This window comes from Sorex fumeus, unplaced genomic scaffold (genome assembly GCF_029834395.1).
Source record: "Sorex fumeus unplaced genomic scaffold, SorFum_2.1 ptg000021l, whole genome shotgun sequence".
NCBI lineage: Eukaryota > Metazoa > Chordata > Mammalia > Eulipotyphla > Soricidae > Sorex > Sorex fumeus.
The window spans coordinates 11,612,869-11,634,229 of NW_026606078.1; the positions used below are offsets into that span (position 1 = coordinate 11,612,869).

At 43.3% G+C, this 21,361-nt stretch overlaps 1 gene segment (V, D, J or C); it reads right to left on the reverse strand.

Moving 5' to 3' along the window:
- Nucleotides 1-5,359: 5,359 nt before the first annotated feature.
- LOC130022844 (immunoglobulin lambda variable 2-18-like) lies at nt 5,360-5,923 on the reverse strand. The segment is given in 2 exon segments: nt 5,360-5,763; nt 5,878-5,923. Coding segments are annotated over 2 exon segments (450 nt in total).
- Between the last annotated feature and the right edge of the window lie 15,438 nt (nt 5,924-21,361).

A 21,361-nucleotide genomic window follows, 5' to 3' on the forward strand; every position in this document is an offset into this window, starting at 1 on the left:
TTCAGAGGAAGAATGCCTGCTTGGCATTCAATCCCTGGTACCTCCACCGGTGCTGAGTATGATCCAGATGCTTTGTTATTTCAGAGTGTCACCTCTGCTGTGAGGATTCTCAACTCCGTAAGCAACTCCCATTTATAGCATAGACAAGCTTGTGTGTGTCAACTCCAAACTTAATGGAGTACAACCCCAATGAACAGTATAAGATGCGTGGTACCAGGCCAAGAAGGGCAACCCTGAAGAGCAGCACTTGGAGCTGAGTGGGGGAAGCGCTGCACCAGATGTGCAGCTCCAGCGAGCAACATAACTTAGTGGAAAAGCATCACAGTCAATGTTTTTATGCCCCCTGTTCCACATCATTGTACAACCACCTCTGCAACATCGAAGAAGGGAGCAGAAGGAAAAATACACTTGACAGCATTTAAGAAAAAGGAGACCATAATGTCAAGTTAAAAGTATCAGTGAGATCGGAACACCATTTGCCACCCCTGCCACACACACATATCCCTTAATTCAGGTATAATCTCCAAGAACATACAAACGACAACTATTTTGAATCCTTAAAATGTGGGTCACAGAAGGCAAACAGGGGAGGCAACCCCATTTGAAGGAACAGTGAACTTCCTGTTTTCCCTTCTGTGTCGCTGGAATCAAGGAAACTCAGCCAATTTGGGACAGTCCACCCTTAGTTCCCTTGAAAAAAAACTTGGTGAGAAGCAGTTCTTGAAACTTTTCAGTTTATTTCCTGTAAAGGACACTAATGATAGTACCCGAATACAGGCCCTCACTGCCCCCTGGTGGCATAAAATGACATTACCAAAATTCATAGAAGCAGCAGATCACATGATCACTTGACATCTCTTTACTCATCCATTTGCTCTAGCAGGTGCCAGTAATGTCTCCATTCGTCCTTGTTGCATGCCAATGTAGCCCAATGGCATCTACTCATTCTAGGAACATGAAGAGCCACAAACCGATTATTCAGGGTCTTGACGGAGAGGTCTGACCATCTCTAAGGTGGGGGGTCAAGCAATCTTTTGACATCCCTTGGAATCCATTCTGTAATGGCTTTAGTCCAGCGGTCTTCTCCAAATCTCATTACATGTCCAGCCCATCTGGACATCTGATTTTCTATGCCTTGGCAAACGAGACAGCGTCCCTGATACAAATCCATTGATGGAGGACGAAACTCCAAATTCTTTCTTTCATTTGAGTGAAGCATGATACCCCAAGCATAGCTCTTCGATTCCTCTTTGGGAAACCCGAATAGCACTCTCATCCTGTTCTCATAGGGCCCAGGTGTCTGAGGCATATGTTAATGCAGGAATAACAGTGGAATCAAAGAGGTGTGCCCAGAGCCAGAGGTTCTTCCTCTTAGCTATATCTTCGACGCTCTTGAAGGCATTCCAAGCTGCTCTCTTCTTCCTGTGCATCTTAGGTGCCAGGTCATTTGTCATGTTGACTTCTTGGCCTAGGTACAAATAACTGTTGCGTTCAGAGACATTCCTTCTATTGAGAGTGAATGGAACATCAGGAACGAGACTGTTTCTCATAAACATTGTCTTGGTGAGATTCAGTTGTAGTCCGATCTTTCCATATTCATGGTTGAAGTTGGCCAGCATGTGTGCGGCTTGGCTAATGTTTGGTGTAATTAGAACGATGTCATCAGCAAAGCGGAAATGGTGTAGTTGCCGACCATCTATCTTCACTCCCATTCTTTCCCATTCCAGTCATCACATGACGTTCTCGAGGGTGGCACTGAAGAGTTTTGGTGAAATGGTATCACCCTGCTGAACCCCTCTCTTGACATGGATGATCACTTCCTTATAGAATGGTTAGATCCTGGTAGTGAATCCTTAATACAGCTCATGGAGGATTCTGATTTATTGAGTTTCAACGCCCTGGTGGCTAGGGCTTCGCTGACCACTTTAATCTCAACAGAATCAAAGGCCTTCTTTAAATCAATGAATGTTAGACAGAGAGGCATCTTGAACTCCCAAGAAACTTCAATGAATTTGGTATTAAGTGGATAGGGTCATTCGTACTGAATCCTTTTCGGAAACCAGCTTGCTCGCATAGTTGTCCTTCATCTAATGTTCTGCCAATCCTATTCAGGTTGACTCGAGTGAACAGCTTGTAGATGACAGATAACAGGCAGATCGGGCGATAGTTGCCAATGATGTGGATGTCTCCCTTCTTGTACAGTAGTACAGTTCTGCTGGTTTTCCATTTGGACGGAATCTTGCATTCAGACAGGTAGCATGTGAAGAGCCGAGCCAGTGTATTGAAGAGTACTGATGGCAGCTTCTTCAGGTGTTCAGGTCAGACCTTGTCTGGGCCAGGTGCTGTTTCTTTCTTTACTGGCAAAATGGCCTGTCAGATTTCGGAAGGGAGAATGTTGGGAATGACATATCCATCTTGCGGAATTTGGTATGTGGGCTGGCGAACATGGCTATCAAAAAGATCTGAGTAGAAGTCATGGATAATCTTCTCCATTGCCCTTCTGGAAGATGTGATAGATCCATCAGGACGTCGGAGGACAGTCATCTTTTCTCAAAACCGCGCGGCCGCTTATGCGGCCGCGCGACATCTCTCTATATACAAAGTGATCAATGAGAAGTAAACCACCCAATCTTTCTCCCTGAAAGTCAGAGTTAAGTTTGGAGCACGGCCACAGCCCCAGAAACACAAGGACTTAATGCAGAACCCAGCAGCTTAGAGCAGAAAAGTGAAAGGACTATGCGTTAATCCAGGCCATCAAGTCTGCCGGAGGGGAAAGGGTGTTGCCCCATTCGCCCTCTCTTCTCTGGAAAGAAGGATGGCGGCCGCATGGGAGCCGTGTGGACAGCAGGTATGAGCCGGGGGTGTGGGGGCGACTAAAACCTCATGGGAAGGGGGGCGTTCCGGTCCGTCCTTCACGCCCTACCGAGGTCACCAGTTGACCCCCACGAGCGGCTCTCCAGCACGGCCACAGCCCCAGAAGCACAAGGGCTTAATGCAGAACCCAGCAGCTTGGAGCAGAAAAGTGAAAGGACTATGCGTTAATCCAGGCAATCATTTCTGCCCAGAGGGGAAAGGGTGTTGCTCCCTTCCGCCCTCCTCCCTCTGGAAAGAAAGATGGCGGCCACATGGGAGCCTTGTGGACAGCAGGTATGAGCCGGGGGTGTGGGGGCGACAAAAACCTCATGGGAAGGGGGGCGTTCCGGTCCGTCCTTCACGCCCTACCGAGGTCACCAGTCACCCCCCACGAGCGGCTCTCCAGCACAGCCACGGCCCCAGAAGCACAAGGACTTAATGCAGAACCCAGCAGCTTGGAGCAGAAAAGTGAACAGACTATGCATTGACCCAGCCCATCAAGTCTGCCGGAGGGGAAAGGGTGTTGCCCCATTCGCCCTCTCCTCTCTGGAAAGAAAGATGGCGGCCACATGGGAGCCTTGTGGACAGCAGGTATGAGCCGGGGGTGTGGGGGCGACTAAAACCTCATGGGAAGGGGGGCGTTCCGGTCCGTCCTTCACGCCCTACCGAGGTCACCAGTTGCCCCCCACGAGCGGCTCTCCAGCACGGCCACAGCCCCAGAAGCACAAGGGCTTAATGCAGAACCCAGCAGCTTGGAGCAGAAAAGTGAAAGGACTATGCGTTAATCCAGGCAATCATTTCTGCCCAGAGGGGAAAGGGTGTTGCTCCCTTCCGCCCTCCTCCCTCTGGAAAGAAAGATGGCGGCCACATGGGAGCCTTGTGGACAGCAGGTATGAGCCGGGGGTGTGGGGGCGACTAAAACTTCATGGGAAGGGGGGCGTTCCGGTCCGTCCTTCACGCCCTACCGAGGTCACCAGTTGCCCCCCACGAGCGGCTCTCCAGCACAGCCACGGCCCCAGAAGCACAAGGACTTAATGCAGAACCCAGCAGCTTGGAGCAGAAAAGTGAACGGACTATGCATTGATCCAGGCCATCAAGTCTGCCGGAGGGGAAAGGGTGTTGCCCCATTCGCCCTCTCCTCTCTGGAAAGAAAGATGGCGGCCACATGGGAGCCTTGTGGACAGCAGGTATGAGCCGGGGGAGTGGGGGCGACTAAAACCTCATGGGTCGGGGGGCGTTCCGGTCCGTCCTTCACGCCCTACCGAGGTCACCAGTTGCCCCCCACGAGCGGCTCTCCAGCACGGCCATGGCCCCAGAAGCACAAGGACTTAATGCAGAACCCAGCAGCTTGGAGCAGAAAAGTGAATGGACTATGCATTGATCCAGCCCATCAAGTCTGCCGGAGGGGAAAGGGTGTTGCCCCATTCGCCCTCTCCTCTCTGGAAAGAAAGATGGCGGCCACATGGGAGCCTTGTGGACAGCAGGTATGAGCCGGGAGTGTGGGGGCGACTAAAACCTCATGGGAAGGGGGGCGTTTCGCTCCGCCCTTCACGCCCTACCGAGGCCACCAGTTGCCCCCCACGAGCGGCTCTCCAGCACGGCCACGACTCCAGAACACAGAAACCAATTTCTTAACTATCTGACTTTCAGTAGAAATACTTCCAGGGTCAATAAGTAAAATAGCAGAAATCCAAAACCAACATTTAATTCTTGAACCCAGCTGGAGAAAGCAAATCACTTCACAATGCTTTTTCAGCATGTCTGATTTGGGGGGGGGGGGGTAAACTCTAAATAATAGTGGTGAATCTTTTATTGAAACAATCTAATCAAAGCGGATAGAGTGTTAACTAGAATTCATCTGCCTCACAGGGACGGGGAGGGGTGGGGGGTGGGGTTTTATTGGGGTTCTTCATGGGAAAAAATAAGTATTGGTAAAGGGAAATGTGTTTGATATTTGCATGACTGAGACATAAACCTGAAAGCTTTGTAACCTTTCCCACCACAGTGATTCAATAAATAAATTAAAAAAAAAAAAAAATTACGAAAAAAAAAAAAAAAAAGAATAAATTTATGAAATTCATATTCTATCAAAAAATTTAAGAATTTTGAGTAAATTTACAGATTATATCCAGTAGTTCATAAATTTATTTGTGTGCATGACACATATCCATATATAGTCAATGAGAATAACTAAAAATGCAAGAAACAGGAAATATGAAAAATTGTTTAAAAATAAATAAATACAAAGGATATGGAGAATATTATGATTTTCAAAACTCAATAGTTTATAATTATTTAATTTAAAAATAATTATTGATAAAGCAAAAATATTATATTTCAGATGACAATTTCTTTTATTTTTGCATCACACCCGGCAATGCACAGGGGTTACTCCTGGCTATGCACTCAGGAATTACTCCTGACAGTGCTCAGGTGACCATATGGGATGCTGGGAATCGAACCTGGGTTGGCCGCGTGCAAGGCAATTGCCCTACACGCTGTGCTATCACTCCAGCCCCAAAATATTATATTTCAGAAGTAAAGGAGCTTGGTAACTCTGAGCAGGTTTTTGTCTCACTTCCCTATGAGGGTGAACCACTGTGCTTGTGCCGTCACTCCTGTACGAGCAACAGTAATAATCAGTCTCGTCCTCAAGTCTGAGCCCAGAGATGGTCAGGGTAGCTATGTTGCCAAACTTGGAGCCAGAGAAGCGATCAGGGATCCCTGATGGCCGATTGTTGACATTATAAATCAGCATTTTGGGGGCTGTGCCCTCCTGCTGCTGGTACCAGGAGACATAGCCATATCCCCCAACGTCATTGCTGGTCCCAGTACAGGAGATGGTGATCGTCTGTCCTGGCGTTCCAGACACTGCGGGAGGCTGAGTCAGGGCAGACTGGGCCAGACTCCCTATGTAGAGAGAAAAAACCCACTCTGGTGAGTTCAAGCTGGGCCCAGGTGAGCCTGAGGTAGAGAGAAAGGTTGAGCCCAGATGTTCCCCGGGGTCCCATTCCTAAACCTCACCTGGACCCTGACTGAGGAAGCTGAGGAGGAGAAGAGCCCAGGTCATGATGGAGACGCCCAGAGTGTTGCCTGCTAACATGCCAACCCTGGGCCTGCCTCTCTCCCAGCTCTTATCACTCCACTGCTCAAGAGAAGGGAGGAACCTGCATGCAAATTTGCTTCCTGCACCTGCTTCTGCTCACCCCTCTCTGGCCTGGCCTTTGTCTTCAGATGTCTCAGGATTTCTTGACATCAGAGCTATCAAAAATAATTTCTCCTGATAATATTATTCTCAGAACAAAACATTAATTTTACCTGATTTGCAGAGGAGAATGAATGTGTGGAAATCCTCATGTTGAGGACTCCTTGCCCTCCAGGTCTTTGTTGTAACAAAAATATGTCTGTTGATAACTCAGGACTCAGCTCCTCTTGAAGTGTCCTCTGCTGGGATCCTGCCCTTATTTCAGGTTCTCTTTCCTGTTAGGTAATTTTATTTATCTATCTACTCTGGGAATTTCTGAGGCAGCTTGTCTCTCTTAGTTTACTCAATTGTACAGAGATGCTCAGACACAGGGGAATCCTAGTAATAAACATAGATGATAATCCTAGGTCTGAGTTTGCATCCTCTCATCTCTGCCCCTTGCATATTCAACTTGTAATTTTCTTCTCTAGAACTCTGATTCAACTAGAGTCAAGACTATGAATGATATATCCTATAGTTTGCATTATATGGAGATAATAATGTGAAACAGACAGAGACAAAATGAAAAGTATGGGCACAGTTATGTATCCTTTTCAGTAAACAATGTGATATAGTTTTTTTTTTTATAAATTTACATTACCCAGGTCCTCTTTTCATGATTCTATACATACCTATTAGACCATATATGAATGTCTTGATATTCTTGGGCTTCCTTTAGATCAGTGAATTTATAGAAATATGACACACAATTCTCTATAAGTGGAAGTTATATGAATACAAATACTTTCCCTCCATCCTGTACACTGAAAAACTGATATGAAATTGTACTCCCTTGTTATTCCATTCAAGAGTTTATAATTTGCCTTCCAATTCTTACTTTTTTCTAAATTATGTGTCTAATGTTGATTTTGGGGTCTGTGCTCTACCTCACTGATAAAAATTCCTTCCTCACAGGAGTAAAGATTCAAGTTTGATTCCTGGTGCCACCATATGCCCTGACCACAGTTCTCGAAGCTCTGAATGGGTGAACACATAACTCTTATGTGTGGTCCCAGTGAGCATCATGAGTAAATGGTAAAGCAACACAGTCAGTATGTCTACAACCGTTAGGCATCACACAGTCACAACAGCAACAAAGAAGGGAAAAAGGGTGAAATATAATTCAAAAATCTAACAAAAACCCTTACAAAAATGTCAATGTAACTAAGATATTCAGTATCAGATTCCACTAATGCTATAACGAGCTCAGAATACCACCCCCCCCCCATACTCAGTAAACCCTAAGAACATACAAAGAACAGCTTCTAGTAACGGAAAAAAAATGTGGATCATAGAAGACTCATGAGGGGAAGCTCTTGTTTTTAAAAACAATATTTAAAACAGTGAACTTCCTTTTTTTCCAGTCTGTACTTTCGAATTCAAGAAAAACCACCAAATTTATGAGCCTAACCTTATTTCTTTCTGTCAGAGGTTAAGAAGAAACAGCTCTTGGTACTTAGTACAATTCCAGGTAAACCACAGCAGTGAGGGCTGGAGCAATAGCACAGCAGTAGGGTGTTTGCCTTGAAAGTGCCGGCCTTGCAAGCAGAGTTCAATTCTTCTGGCCCTCTCTGAGAGCCCGGCAAGCTACCGAGAGTATCTGGCCTGCTCGACAAAGACTGGCAAGCTACCTGTTACATATTCGATATGCCAAACACAGTAACAAGTCTCCCAATGGAGATGTTATTGAGCCCACTCAAGCAAATCAATGAACAACAGGAGTACAGTACTACGATGCTACAGATCTCAGAAATCCGGTCTTGACTTTCCCCGGTGGCCACATATTGCAATACCTAAACCAGTGGAAAAGTGCATTGGGCTGAAAACCTATGTCCTTCTCAGTCTTTCCTTTAGGTTTTTATTTATTTATTTATTTATTTATTTATTTATTTATAATTTTATTGAATCACTGTGAGATAATGACAAGCTTTCATGTTTGGGTACAATCACACAATGATCAAACATCCATCCCTCCACCAATATCCCTGGTATACCACCCCTTTCCAACCCTCCCCATGCCTTCATGACAACTTCCTCCATACTCTCTCTCTCCTTTTGGGCATTATTTTGCTATATAGCTACTGAGAGACCATCAGGTTTGGTCCTGTATCTACTTTCTGCAAACATTTCCCATCTCGGCCGATTCCTGCAGCCATCATTTTCTTAGTGATCCCTTCTCTATTCCAGCTGTCTTCTCCCCTTTGCTTCCAGCTATGGAGCAATCTACCTGTCCCATGTATCTAATATCCTTAAGTGTCAGCCTCATGTTATGTTATTTTATACTCCACAAATGAGTGCAGTCCTTCTATATCTGTCCCTCTCTTTCTGACTCATTTCACTTAGCATGATACTCTCTATGTCTATCCATTTATAAGCAAAGTTCATGACTTCATCTCTCCTGACAACTGCATAGTATTCCATTGTGTAGATGTACCAAAGTTTCTTTAACAGTGATCTGTTGTAGGGCACTGGCGTTGTTTCCAGATTTTGGCAATTGTGAACAGTACTGCAATGAACATATAAGTACAGATGTCATTTCTACTGTGCTTTTGCATCCTTGGGATATATTCTGAAAAGTGGTATTGCTGGGTCATATGGAAGCTCAATTTTGAGTTTTTGAAGGACTGTCTATATTGTTTTCCAGAAAGGCTAGACTAGTGGGCAATTCCACCAATTGCGAAAGAGTTTCCCTTTTTCCCCACATTCATACCAGCACTGGTTGCTTTTGTTCTTTTTTTTTTTTCCCTTTATTTTATTTTATTTTTTTTAAAGTTGTAGATTTACAATTTTTTGTGCTTTGGTTTCAATTATACAATGATCAGATACCCATCCCTCCACCAGTGCCCATTTTCCACCACCATGGATAATATCCCTCCCACCCCCATCCCCCCATCCCCCCCTGCCTCTGTGGCAGGGCAATCCCCTGTGTTCTCTCTCTCCGTTTGGGTGTTGTGGTCTGCAAAAGAGGCATTGAGTGGCAAACATGTTCAGTCCATAGTCTACTTTCGACATGCATCTCCCCTCCTGGGAGGATCCTCCAAACATCCTTTATTTGGTGCTCCCTTCTCTATCTGAATAGCCCTTTCCTCTAGGATACCCGGCTGGCCTCTAAGTTATGGAGTAATCCTCCTGGTGCTGATCTCAGCTATTCTTGGGTATTAATCTCATACTTTGTTACTTTATATCCCCCAGATGAATGCAATCTTTCTATGTCTATCCCTCTCTTTCTGACTCATTTCGCTTAGCATGATACTTTCCATATTGTACCACTTGTATGTAAATTTCATGACTTCATCTTTTCTAAGAGCTACATAGTACTCCATTGTGTAGATGTACCAAAGTTTCTTTAACCAGTCATCTGTTCTTGGGCATTCAGGTTTCTTCCAGTTTCTGGCTATTGTAAAGAGTGCTGCAATGAACAAACAAGTGCAGATGTCACTTCGACTATACATTTTTGCCTCTCTGGGATATATTCCCAGGAGTGTTATTGCTGGGTCAAATGGGAGCTCAATTTCTAATTTTTTGAGAATCGTCCATACTGTTTTCCAGAAGGGCTGAACCAGTGGACATTCCCACCAACAGTGAAGGAGTGTCCCTTTCTCGCCACATCCACGCCAGCATCGGTTGCTTTTGTTCTTTTGAATTTGGGCCAGTCTCTGAGGTGTGAGATGGTATCTCATTGTGGTTTTGATCTGCATCTCCCTGATGATTAATGATGTAGAGCATTTTCTCATGTGCTTTTTTGCCATTCGGATTTCTTCTTTGAGAAAGTTTCTGTTCATTTCATTGCCCCATTTTTGGATGGGGTTGGATGTTTTCTTCTTGTGGAGTTTAACCAGTATTTTGTATATCCTGGATATCAACCCCTTGTCAGATGTGTATTCGGTGAATATCCTTTCCCATTCTGTAGACTGTCTTTGTATTTTGGTCACTGTTTCTTTGGAGGTGCAGAAGCTTCTTAGTTTAAGATAGTCCCATTTATCTATCTCTGTTTTCACTTGCTCGGCCAGTGGCGTGGCATCTTTGAAGATACCATTAGCTTCAATGTCATGGAGGGTTTTGCCAACTTTATCTTCAATGTACCTTATGGTTTCTGGTCTGATGTTGAGGTCTTTAATCCATTTTGATCTTACTTTTGTACATGGTGTTAGGCAGAGTTCTGAGCCTATTTTTTTGCATGTAGCCGTCCAGTGATGCCAACACAATTTATTAAAGAGGCTTTCCTTACTCCACTTCACATTACTTGCACCTTTATCAAAGATTAGATGAGCATATGATTGAGGAGAGATGTCAGTGTATTCAACCCTGTTCCATTGGTCTGCAGTTCTGCCTTTGTTCCAGTACCATGCTGTTTTAATTATTACTGCTTTGTAGTACAGTTTGAAGTTCGGGAGGTTGATTCCTCCCATTTTCTTTTTCCCAAGAATTGCTTTAGCTATTCGTGGGGGCTTATTGTTCCATATAAATTTCAAGAGTGTTTGCTCCATTTCTGCCGGTTTTCAACCCCTGAGTCGCGTGGGACGGGCACAGAGGCCCAGCTCTGGGCAACAAAGCTGAACGGCTCCAATTCCAACAGGTACAGCCCGCCCCCAAGGGCCTGGGTTCCTCTCTGGGCACGCGCAGCTTTTGTTCTTTTGAATATGTGCCAGTCTCTGTGGTGTGAGATGATATCTCATTGTTGTTTTGATTTGCAACTCCCTGATGGCTAGCGATGTGGAGCATTTTATCATGTGCCGTTTGACCATTTGTATTTCTTTTTTGAGGAAACGTCTGTTCATTTCTTCTCCCCATTTTTTTATGTGGTTGGAGGTTTTTTCTTGTACAATTCTACTAGTGTCTTGTATATCCTGGATATTAATCCCTTATCAGTTGGATAGTGGGTAAATATTCTTTCCCATTCTGTGGGCTCTTTCTTTATTTTGGTCACAGTTTCCTTTGAAGTACAGAAGCTTCTTACTTTGATGTAGTCCCATTTGTTTATGTTTGCTTCCACTTGCATGGTCAGTGCTGTTTCATCCTTAAAGATGCTTTTAGCTTTAATGTCATGGAGAGTTCAGCCTACATTTTCCTCTATGTACTGTATGGATTCATGTCTGATATTGAGGTCTTTAATCCACTTTGCTCTGACTTTTGTGCCTGGTGTTAGACAGAGGCCAGAGTTCTTTTTTTTTTTTTTTTTTTTTTTGCAGGTAGGTATCCAGTTTTCCCAGCACCACTTGTTGAAGATGCTTTCCTTGTTCCACTTCACATTTCTTGCTCCTTTGTCAAAGATTAAGTGGTCATATATTTGGGGGTCTGCGAGAGAAAATTCAACTCTGTTCCATTGGTTTGCAGGTCTGTTTCAGGCCCAGTACCATGCTGTCTTAATTACTACTGCTTTGTAGTATAGTTTGAAGTTGGAGGATGATGCCATCCATCTTCTTTTTCCCAAGGATTGTTTTAGCTATTCGTGGGGGTTTCCTGTTGTTCGTCGATTGCCTCGAGCAGGCCCCAGTAACGTCTCCTTCGTCCTAGCCGTGAGAGTTTTTAAAAAGTGCCATATTAAAGGCTCTTTCAGGGTTAGGAGAATGAGACCCATCATTGCTACTGGTACTTGGCATATTAGGTACGCCACGGGGAGTTTGCCAGACTCTACTGTGTGGGCAGGTTACATTCGGGAGCCTGCCATTTTGTCCAAAGTAAGAATGAGATAATAAGATGTCCAGGAGCTGGGCTTTATAGTCTCTGGGTCTTGGCCGTTGATGGGATTATGCAGTGCCAGGGGGCCAGTTGTTGGGTGTAACCCTTGCCTACTGGAATATGCAGGATGTAGATGGTGGATGCTCAGCCCTGATCCAAGCAGGCTTGAGGATCTCAGCCCCGGGAACCGCATGCCTTTGTTCCTCTGCCAGTACCTTCATGCCTCTGGAGAGTGGTCTCAGCATGGTGGTGGCTGTTTCTGGAGGTCTTCGGCTGCCGGAATCCTGGTCAGGGCGGGGAGGGAAACTCATCCCGCCCCCCTGCAAGGGGCTGGCGAGGACAGCCAGGCATGGGGGCAGGAGACTCTGAGCTGTTCTCTTCCAGGAGCTGGGTTTTATAGTCTCTGGGTCTTGGCCATTGATGGGATTACACGGTGCCAGGCTGCCAGTTGGTGGGTGTGACCCCTGCCTACTGGAATATGGAGGATCTGGAATATCACCTACTGAAATATGGAGGGAGCGATAGCACAGCGGTAGGGCGTTTGCCTTGCACGCAGCCAACATGGCCGACCTAAGTTCGATTCCTCTGCCCCTCTCGAGAGCCAGGCAAGCTACCGAGAGTATCTCGCCCGCACGGCAGAGCCTAGCAAGCTCCCCGTGACATATTCGATATGCCAAACACAGTAATAATAAGTCTCATGATAGAGACGTTGCTGGACCCGCTCTAGCAAATCAATGATCAACGGGAGGGCCTTTTTTACTTTTCTATATGAATTTCAGTAGTTTTTTGTCTATTTCTTTGAAAAATGTCATGGGTATCCTGGTAGGGACCATATTGAATTTGTATAGTGCTTTGGGCAGTATTGCCATTTTTATAATGTTCATCCTCCCTATCCATGAGCAGGGGTGTGTCTCCATTTCCTAATGTTCTCTTTTATTTCTTGAAGCAGTGTTTTGCAATTTTCCTTGTATAGATCCTTCACCTCTCTAGTTAAGCTGGTTCCGAGGTACTTGATTTTCTGAGGTACTATTGTGAACGGGATTGTTTTTTCATGTCTATTTTTTCTCTTTTGTTATTTGTATATAAGAAAGCCATGGATTTTTGGGTGTTGATTTTGTAGCGTCCACTTCATTAAACCGATCTATTGTTTCTAAGAGCTTATTGTTTCTAAGAGCTTTTCTGTAGAGTCTTTAGGGTTTTCTAAATATATTAAATTTATAGTATCATATTTGCAGTATCATATCGTCTGCAAATATTGATAGCTTGGCCTCTTTCTTTCCTATCTGTATTCCCTTAATACCTTTCTCTTGCCTAACAACAATGGCCAGGACTTATAGTACTCTATTGACTAGGAGTGGCAAAAGTGGGCAACCTTGTCTTGTGCCAGAGCTTAGAGGGAAGGCTCTCAGTTTTTCTCCATTGATAATGATACTTTCGTGGGCTTGTGGTATATGGCAATGACTATATTGAGGAAAGTTCCTTCGATTCCTATTTTGCTCAGGGTTTTTATCATAAACGGGTGCTGAGTCTTGTCAAATGCTTTCTCTTTGTCTATTGTTATGATCATATGGTTTTTATATTTTATTTTGTTAATTTTTGATTATTATGTTGATCAATTTCCGAATGTTAAATCATCCTTGATTCCTGGGGTGAATCCTACTTGGTCATGGTGTATAATCTTATTGATGAGTCATTGGATTCTATTTGCTAATGGCTTGTTGAGGATCTTTGCATCTGTGTTCATTAGGGATATCAGCCTGTAAATCTCTTTCTTTGTGGTATCTTTGTCTGCTTTTGGTATCAGGGTGATACTTGCTTCATAGAAACTGTTCGGAAGTGTTTTTGATACTTCAATTTCGTGGAAAAGCTTAAAGAAGATTTGTAGTAAGTCCTCTATAAAGATTTGGAAGAATTCACTACTGAATCCAACTGGGCCAGGACTTTTGTGCTTGCAGAGACTTTTTATTACCTTTTCAATTTCTTTGATGGTGATAGGTCTGTTCAGGAATTCCAGGTCTTCTTGGTTCAGCCTTGGCTGGCTATAGGAATGTAGTAATTTATCCCTTTCCTCAAGGTTTTAGTGTTTCATGGCATAAAGTTTCTGAAAGTAATTTCTGAGGATCGTTTGAATGTCTGTAATTTCTGTCATAATGTCCCCCCTCTCATTTCTGATTCAGTTTATTAGGGTTTTCTCTCTCCCTTTTTTTTTTTTTGTGAGTCTTGCTAGAAGTTTGTCAATCTTGTTTATTTTCTCCAAGAAGCAGCTCTTGCTTTCATTGATCTTTCGGATTGTTTTTTGGGTTCCCATCTTGTTTATTTCTGCTCTGAGTATTATAATTTCCTTCCTCCTGCCCTGGTTGGGCTCCTTTTGTTGGTCTTTCTCCAAGCTCTTGAGCTGTGAATTTAGGTTATTTATGTGGGCTCACTCTTCCTTCCTTAAAAATGCTTGTAGAGCTATAAAATTTCCTCTTAAAACAGGTTTTACCATGTCCAATAAGTTTTGGTAACTAGTGACCTCATTTTTGTTTGTTTCCAGGAATCTAAAGCCCTTCCTTCTGGGAAGTTTCTTCTAAGACAAAGATCTCATCCTGCTAGACAATCTGCCCAAGGACAAAATACCATCTAAGAGTGTATTTCTCAACTTTCCTTAGTTCATATTCATTTAAATGTCATCTTAATTCTTTTTCTTAATAATCTTTCAGTATACATAAACATTGGGTTATTGTTTATAAACTATATATATCTACTGCGTGCTAAATCAGTGTCTTCCTCTTTTTATAAATAAATTTTAAAAATTTAAATAAAAAAATAAACTTTTGAGGGGGTATGGTGCCGCCAGCAGGTCAATCTGTACCTGTGAGACAAGTGCATCAGCAGCCTCATGGAGCCTTCAGACTTCCAGATACCCCAAAATTGCTGCTGTTCCTTTGGCCAGACCCCAAAAACTTGGGGCAAAGTTTACCAAGAAAGTAAACAGCCAAAAGTTAGGTATGTGGGAAACACACCCACAAACCACCTCCAGCTCAGCTATATAATTGGTGGCAGGGGCTCTTTAGTTCCTGATTGAACTGCTTAATGGCCATGATCCCAGAGACTCAGAAACAAATCTGGGAACCCAGTGGCTTTAGGTAGAAATGTGTCTGGTCCCTGCAGTAGGCTACTGGTGCTGTGCCAGACCAGGTGGGAATAGGTTTCATGCCTTGGCCTGTTTCCCCTGGCGCTCATTGGCCGCCATCCTTCAGTGGCCACTGGATAGTCACATTTGGGCCCCCAGTGACGAGACAAACAGGGCCTCATGGGATGGGGGTGGAGCCGGGCTTGTCCTCCCTACCCCAACGAGACCCCAAATCATCGCCCACGAATGGCCTCTCTGGCTCCTCATCAAGCTGCTTAACGGCCATGGTCCCAGAGACTCAGAAACAAATCTCAAAACCCAGCGGCTTTTGGCAGAAATGCGTCCAGACCCCACAGTACGTTACTGTTGCCTGGCCACCCCAGTGTGGAAAGGGTGTTGTCCCTCCACCTGCTCCCTCTTGGCAGCTTGGTGGCCGTCACCCTCCAGAGGCCACTGGACAGGCAGACTTGGGCCCGCAGTGATGAAACATGTCGGACCTCACAGAATGGGATGGAGCCAGGCCTGTCCTCCCCACCCCAAGGAGACCCAAGTCATCGCCCACAAACGGCCTCTCTGGCTCCTCATCAAGCTGCTCAACGGCCATGATCCCAGAGACTCAGGAGCAGATCTCAAAACCCAGTGGCTTTTGGCAGAAATCCCTTCAAGATTTAAGTGTTAAAATTTCGGAATTTCAAAATCCTGTAGCCACTACTGCAGCCACGTGACATCATATGTTATTCATAACCTGCAATAGAAAACAAATTGTCTACTGTTGCCTTTTCACTAGATCTGAGTGTTGGGGTAAAATTCATCTTTAAATGAAAGAATTTTTTTAAATTAAATTACAAAATGAAATGGCCAAATGCAGTTTAACAAGGAAGACATACAAACACACAATTGGTACAGAATTCTTTAAATGAGTTTCCCCTTCTTAAAGCCAATGCAGAGAAACTGACACCAATATGAATAAAACATCCAATTGTTTCCTGATCTTCTATGAAAATAATCACCGTGCATTCCTTGTCCCAATATCTTTAGTAGCCTAAAGGTAAAGGTAAAGGCCCTCCTGTTGTTCATCGATTTGCTCGAGCGGACCCAGTAACGTCTCCATTGGAGACTTTGTTGTTACTGTGTCTGGCATATCTAATACGTCACGGGGAGCTTGCCAGGCTCTGCCATGCGGGCGAGATACTCTCGGTAGCTTGCCGGGCTCTCTGAGAAGGACGGAGGAATCGAACTCGGGTCAGCCATGTTGGCTGCGTGCAAGGCAAATGCCCTACCACTGTGCTATCCTAGTGCCTGTGAATATTTAATGACATTTCCACAAAGATATCTTGGACAATGTAACAGATGTGGAACATCTTTGTCCTCCACACATCCCATGTAGAAGCATAATCTGTATAGGACTCAACAGACCCTATAAGACTTAATATACAAAAATCCACCAAATCACGCCCTTACTCGCCCCTGCTAGTATCAATAGCCACAAAAAATTATCTGCAAAAGTTTTAACTGTTTCCTTCTTTCTCCTGTCCTCTAACTCAGTAGCAAGTGCATAGATTCTTTTCAAATTCATTCAAGGTTTTCTAAGGATTCCATCTGAATTATTATTCATCTGCACATCAGGAGGCACATGGCATCACATGAGGTCAGTTTGATTTTCTTATGATTGTCTTGTCACAGGGTAAGTGTTTCCAGAAAGCCCTCATTTTGGCACTGAGAAAATGTAAGATGTTGCAATACATTTAGGAATATTGGACCCAATAATAATAAGATGGGAAGAAGATCCTTTGACTTTCAAAAATATCAAAAGACAATATACACATAAAAGACATAGAAAATAGAAAGAAGTATGCAATATAATCTCACGTACAGAGGGAATTTCTCTGTTAGGGTCTTTAAGAAAAGTTGAGGAGGTTTGGGTTTAGAAATGAGGCACGGTTTCTAGGGAATTCTTCTGAGATCATGACTTCAGATCACAAGAGACACCTGGATTTCATCACTGTGCCTCCTACATAGCACCCTAAAGCAATTTCTCCTTAAAGATGTTAGAGGCAAAATTTTCATGACCCACAGAAATACTGTAGTCCAGGTGTAGATTTTTTTAGAAAGAGAAGAGTTCGGGAGACAGATTAGTCATGATCCTTGTCAATTTTCATTTCATAAAGATTCAATGAAGTTGATGCCAATCATTGACTAATATACTAATGAACCAGTAAAATAAAATTCATTCATAAAAAGCAATATTATTTATTCATAGCAAGGAAAGTATGTAGCTTTCAAGATGTATAGAACCAAAAATATTGTGATAAAAAAGAAAATCTAGATGTGCTGAAACAGAAGTTATATGGCTCCATTCATGTGAAATGACAAAAACAGACAATACTATGGACACAATGTAAAAATTTTATGGTAAGACACTTCTGAATAGAAAATGAAAAGGGACTGCTGAAATATAAAGGTCTTTCCTTAGTTGGATATATGTATATGATGGATTAATAGTGGTATTGTATGCACAAATGTGGTTTAAAAGATGAAAATTATGGAAAATGGTTTTAATAAAAAATGCTCCCAAACATAAGTGTAAATTTTCCTAAATATATGAATTTTTATAAATTTATGCGTTCCTATAAAATGTTTTCATTCAAATATAATATAAAATAATTTTCAAATTATACAGAAAACTAATGTTGTGCATACCTACATTTCTAATTTTTCCTAAAATTCAGAGAAAATTATGTTTCTAATTATGTTTCAAATATGATAAAGAGCTAATGGGGCAAATTACTTAATCTTGGTGAATGGGAAAGGATATGGGAGGTATTGTTTTCTTTAAAATATGTGTCTGTAAAAATTTCAATTTAAATCAATTCTTATAAAACAACAAAAAATCTGAGTTCTTTAGGGGAGAGGCATGAGGAAAAAGAGTGGTTTTTGTCATTGTGCATGAACCACTGTGGAAAATGCCTACACCTTCCACAGAGTGAACTGAGCAACAGCCTCGTTCTCATACTTAAGACCAGAGACAGTCAGGGACACTATGTTGCCAAACATGGAGTCACAGAAGTGATCAGGGATCCCTGATGGCCGGTTTTAGAGACCATCAATCAGCATTTTGGGGGCTGTGCCCTCCTGCTTCTAGAACCAGGACATTTCATGATATACCTCAATGTCTTTGCTGGTTCCTGTACAGGAGATAGTGACTGTCTGTCCCTGAGTCCCAGACACTGAGGGAAGCTGAGTCAGACAGACTGGGGCTGGGTACCTGAATAAAGAGAAAACAAAACACTGGTGAGTTCAGTCTGGTTCTGGATGAACCGGAGGTAGAGAGACAAATGGTAAACCCAGGGTCTCCTCCTTGAGCCTCACCTGGGCCCTGACTGAGGAGACTGAGGAGAAGAGCCCAGGTCATGATGGAAATGCCCAGAGTGCTGCTGCTGACATCCCAACCCTGGGCCAGCTCTTATCCCTCCCCTGTCCCAGAGAAGGGAGGTTCCTGCTGTTAGGGCACAACTCTGGATCTCCGACTGCAACCAAGGACCATGCAGGAATGCAGTCAGCAAGCAGGTAGTTTATTGAACGGGCTAGCCAGGGTCAAGCCATCAGGCAAGACCCCGATCTTTTTCAAAGGGGATCTTATATAGGCCTTCACTGGCCGTTACAGCAAAGCCTGCACATTTCATAGCCAATAGATTTGTAACCACATAGACTTTCTTAAACATTCCATTTAAAAGTACATCACTCCTTAGCCTACAGATTCAAAGATCAGCATTTATGTACATAGGCATTATGGCTGTGGGTATCTGGTAACTTAGACATTTGGTTTTCTTCTATGTTTACCTGGCTCCCTTTGATTCTCAGTTCATGGCTCCTGCATTCAGATGGAGGCAGATAAGGGAAAAGTTCCTAACAGAGGTAACAAATAAGGAAGGGCCAACAAATGGTTTCAGAATTTATATCCCAATAAGGAAGGGTCAACAAATGGATACAGAATTTACATCCCAGTTAGGAACAGTCAACAAATGGAGACAGAATTTACATCTCAAGGTTTTACCAGGGAGGGGACAGGTAAGGAAGAATTAAGGAAGAGTTACTAATTAGCAGAGTTTAGATCTGGAATTTTTCTCAGGGTCCCTAGGAAACTTACACTGCATCAAAGCTGCTTCATGCACCTGCCTCTGCTCACCCCTCTCTGGTCTGGCCACGGACTCCTGATGTCCCAGGATTTCTTGACAGCAGATCTATCAGAAAATAATTTCTCCTGATAACATTTTCTCAGAGGAAAGAATTATTTTACCTGATTTGCAGAGCAGAACAAATATCCAGAAATTCCAATTCTCAGGACCTCCTGTGTCCTCTGGGTTTCTGTTGTAATGTAAATCTGCCTCTGTGATAAATTACTGTTGAAAGTGTCCTGACAGTAGAGACAGGGCCAAGAATATTGCTCTGTGGTTGGTGGCCTGCCTCATGAGCTGGGGGGGGATGGGGAGGAGTGCAGCTGGAATAGAGAAGGGCACACTAAATCAATGATGGTTGGAGAGATTGCTTGAGACAGGAGATGTGTGCTGAAATTACGGAAAGCACTCTGTTAACATGATAGCCATAATGTCCAAAAGTAGAGAGACAGTATGGGGCTAATTGTTCTGCTATAGAGACAGAGGGAGGGGTGGAATTGGAGAGGGATACTGGGGACATTGGTGGTGGAAAATGCACTGGTGCAAAAATGGGTGTTCTATCATTGTATGACTGAAACTCAAACATGAAATCTTTCTATGTCTATCTCACGATAATTCAATAAAAATAAAAGAAAGAAAGAAAGAAAGAAAGAAAGAAAGAAAGAAAGAAAGAAAGAAAGAAAGAAAGTGTCCTCTGCCGCAGACTGGCTTGGTCGGGAACCACCAGGCTGAGGGAGCGCGGGGAGAAGGTTTGCAGGAAAGCAGGAGATTCGGCGATGACAGACAGACACCAACACAAGTGAGGCTGAGTGCTGCTGCAAATTTACTGAGCACAGAGTTCCTTTTTTATACAGTCAAGGCAAAATCATAGAACAAAGGGCCAGAATACAATCGGACATTACATCATATCGTGGTTACTTATTGGTGACATATTCCAAAAAATATCGAGGGACAAAAACACTTCCTTAATACACTTCCTGCTTTAAATTAGGACAAAACATTTACCTATGAATTCTTTACAGTGATTACACAGGATTTAATGTCTAACCATGGTTCCCCTTTTTACAGAGTTCTCTATCATTGTTTTTCTTCAGCAACTTTTGTTTTCATCTGACAGGGTCTTAACCACACATCACAATCCAGGAAGGGTCTCAGACCTTCCCATATATTGGTTTGCAACACTTTGTTTTTCTGTTAATAAACTCCAGGATGTATGTGCTTAAACCAGTTTTTGTATGGGAGGGGTAAAGGTTTCACAATGTCCCTCATTCTCTCATACGGTAACTTATTGTTTTCTTTTATGTTAGGCGCCCTTGCTTGAAATTAAGGGCTGTACTGTATGCTAAGAATCTAATTGTTTCAGCCACAATATTTGGCGGTTTTTCTGGCTCCTGTTATTGTTTGGTTTCACTATGACTCCTGACCTTTGTCGAAGCTAACATCTCCTTAGTTTCCTACAGATTTCACAATGATTAAAAGCAAACTATAACTACAAAGCTTCTGCCTATTAATTCTAAATACCTAACTGCATAGAAGGGACAACTATACTTATAAGTAAAATCGGCAGGCAACCATTATAAACTCCATCTGGGATGCAGAAGAGCCACATACCAAAGTGCCGCAGAAGCACACAAAGCAGGATAAGAAAAGGGGGCGCCGGAGGCATAGACCCAAAGGTCGCGAACCTCCCCTTCCCGCGGGGCCTGGGCCAGGCCCAGGTCACCATAGCAGGTTGCTACGGGGGCGACACCGTTGACGGCGTGGCAGTCCTCTGCTGGGAACCTGCGCATATTTCAGGTTCTCTTTCCTATTAGGTAATATTATTTATTCATTCATTAAATATTCTGCTCTAGGTTTTTTGGTTGCTGGTGCGGAATCTTCCTCAGGTATGCTCCATTCATTGCTTCTCACCCATACTTATTTCTACTGAAGTATCTGCTGTGCGAAATTTTTGAAGCCGGTTGGTCACTCTTAGCTTACTCACCCACCTACCAAAGAGATGTTCAGGCATCTGGCAAACCTAGCAATAAATATGCAGTAACAATTCAAGTTGTGTGTTTGTGTCTCCTTTGAATTTTCAACTTGTATTTTTCTTCTCTCCAACTCTAATTCAACCATAGTTTCAAGACTATAAATGATATATTCAGTAACAGGCATTATATAAAGAGTAAACTGTGTACAAGATAAAAAGGAGATAGTGGAAGTTATATTCTACTGGTACGTGACAATGTCTCCATGAACAAATAAATATGGGGAACCAGTAGAGGTTCCTTCAGTTGGGAGTTCATATTATAA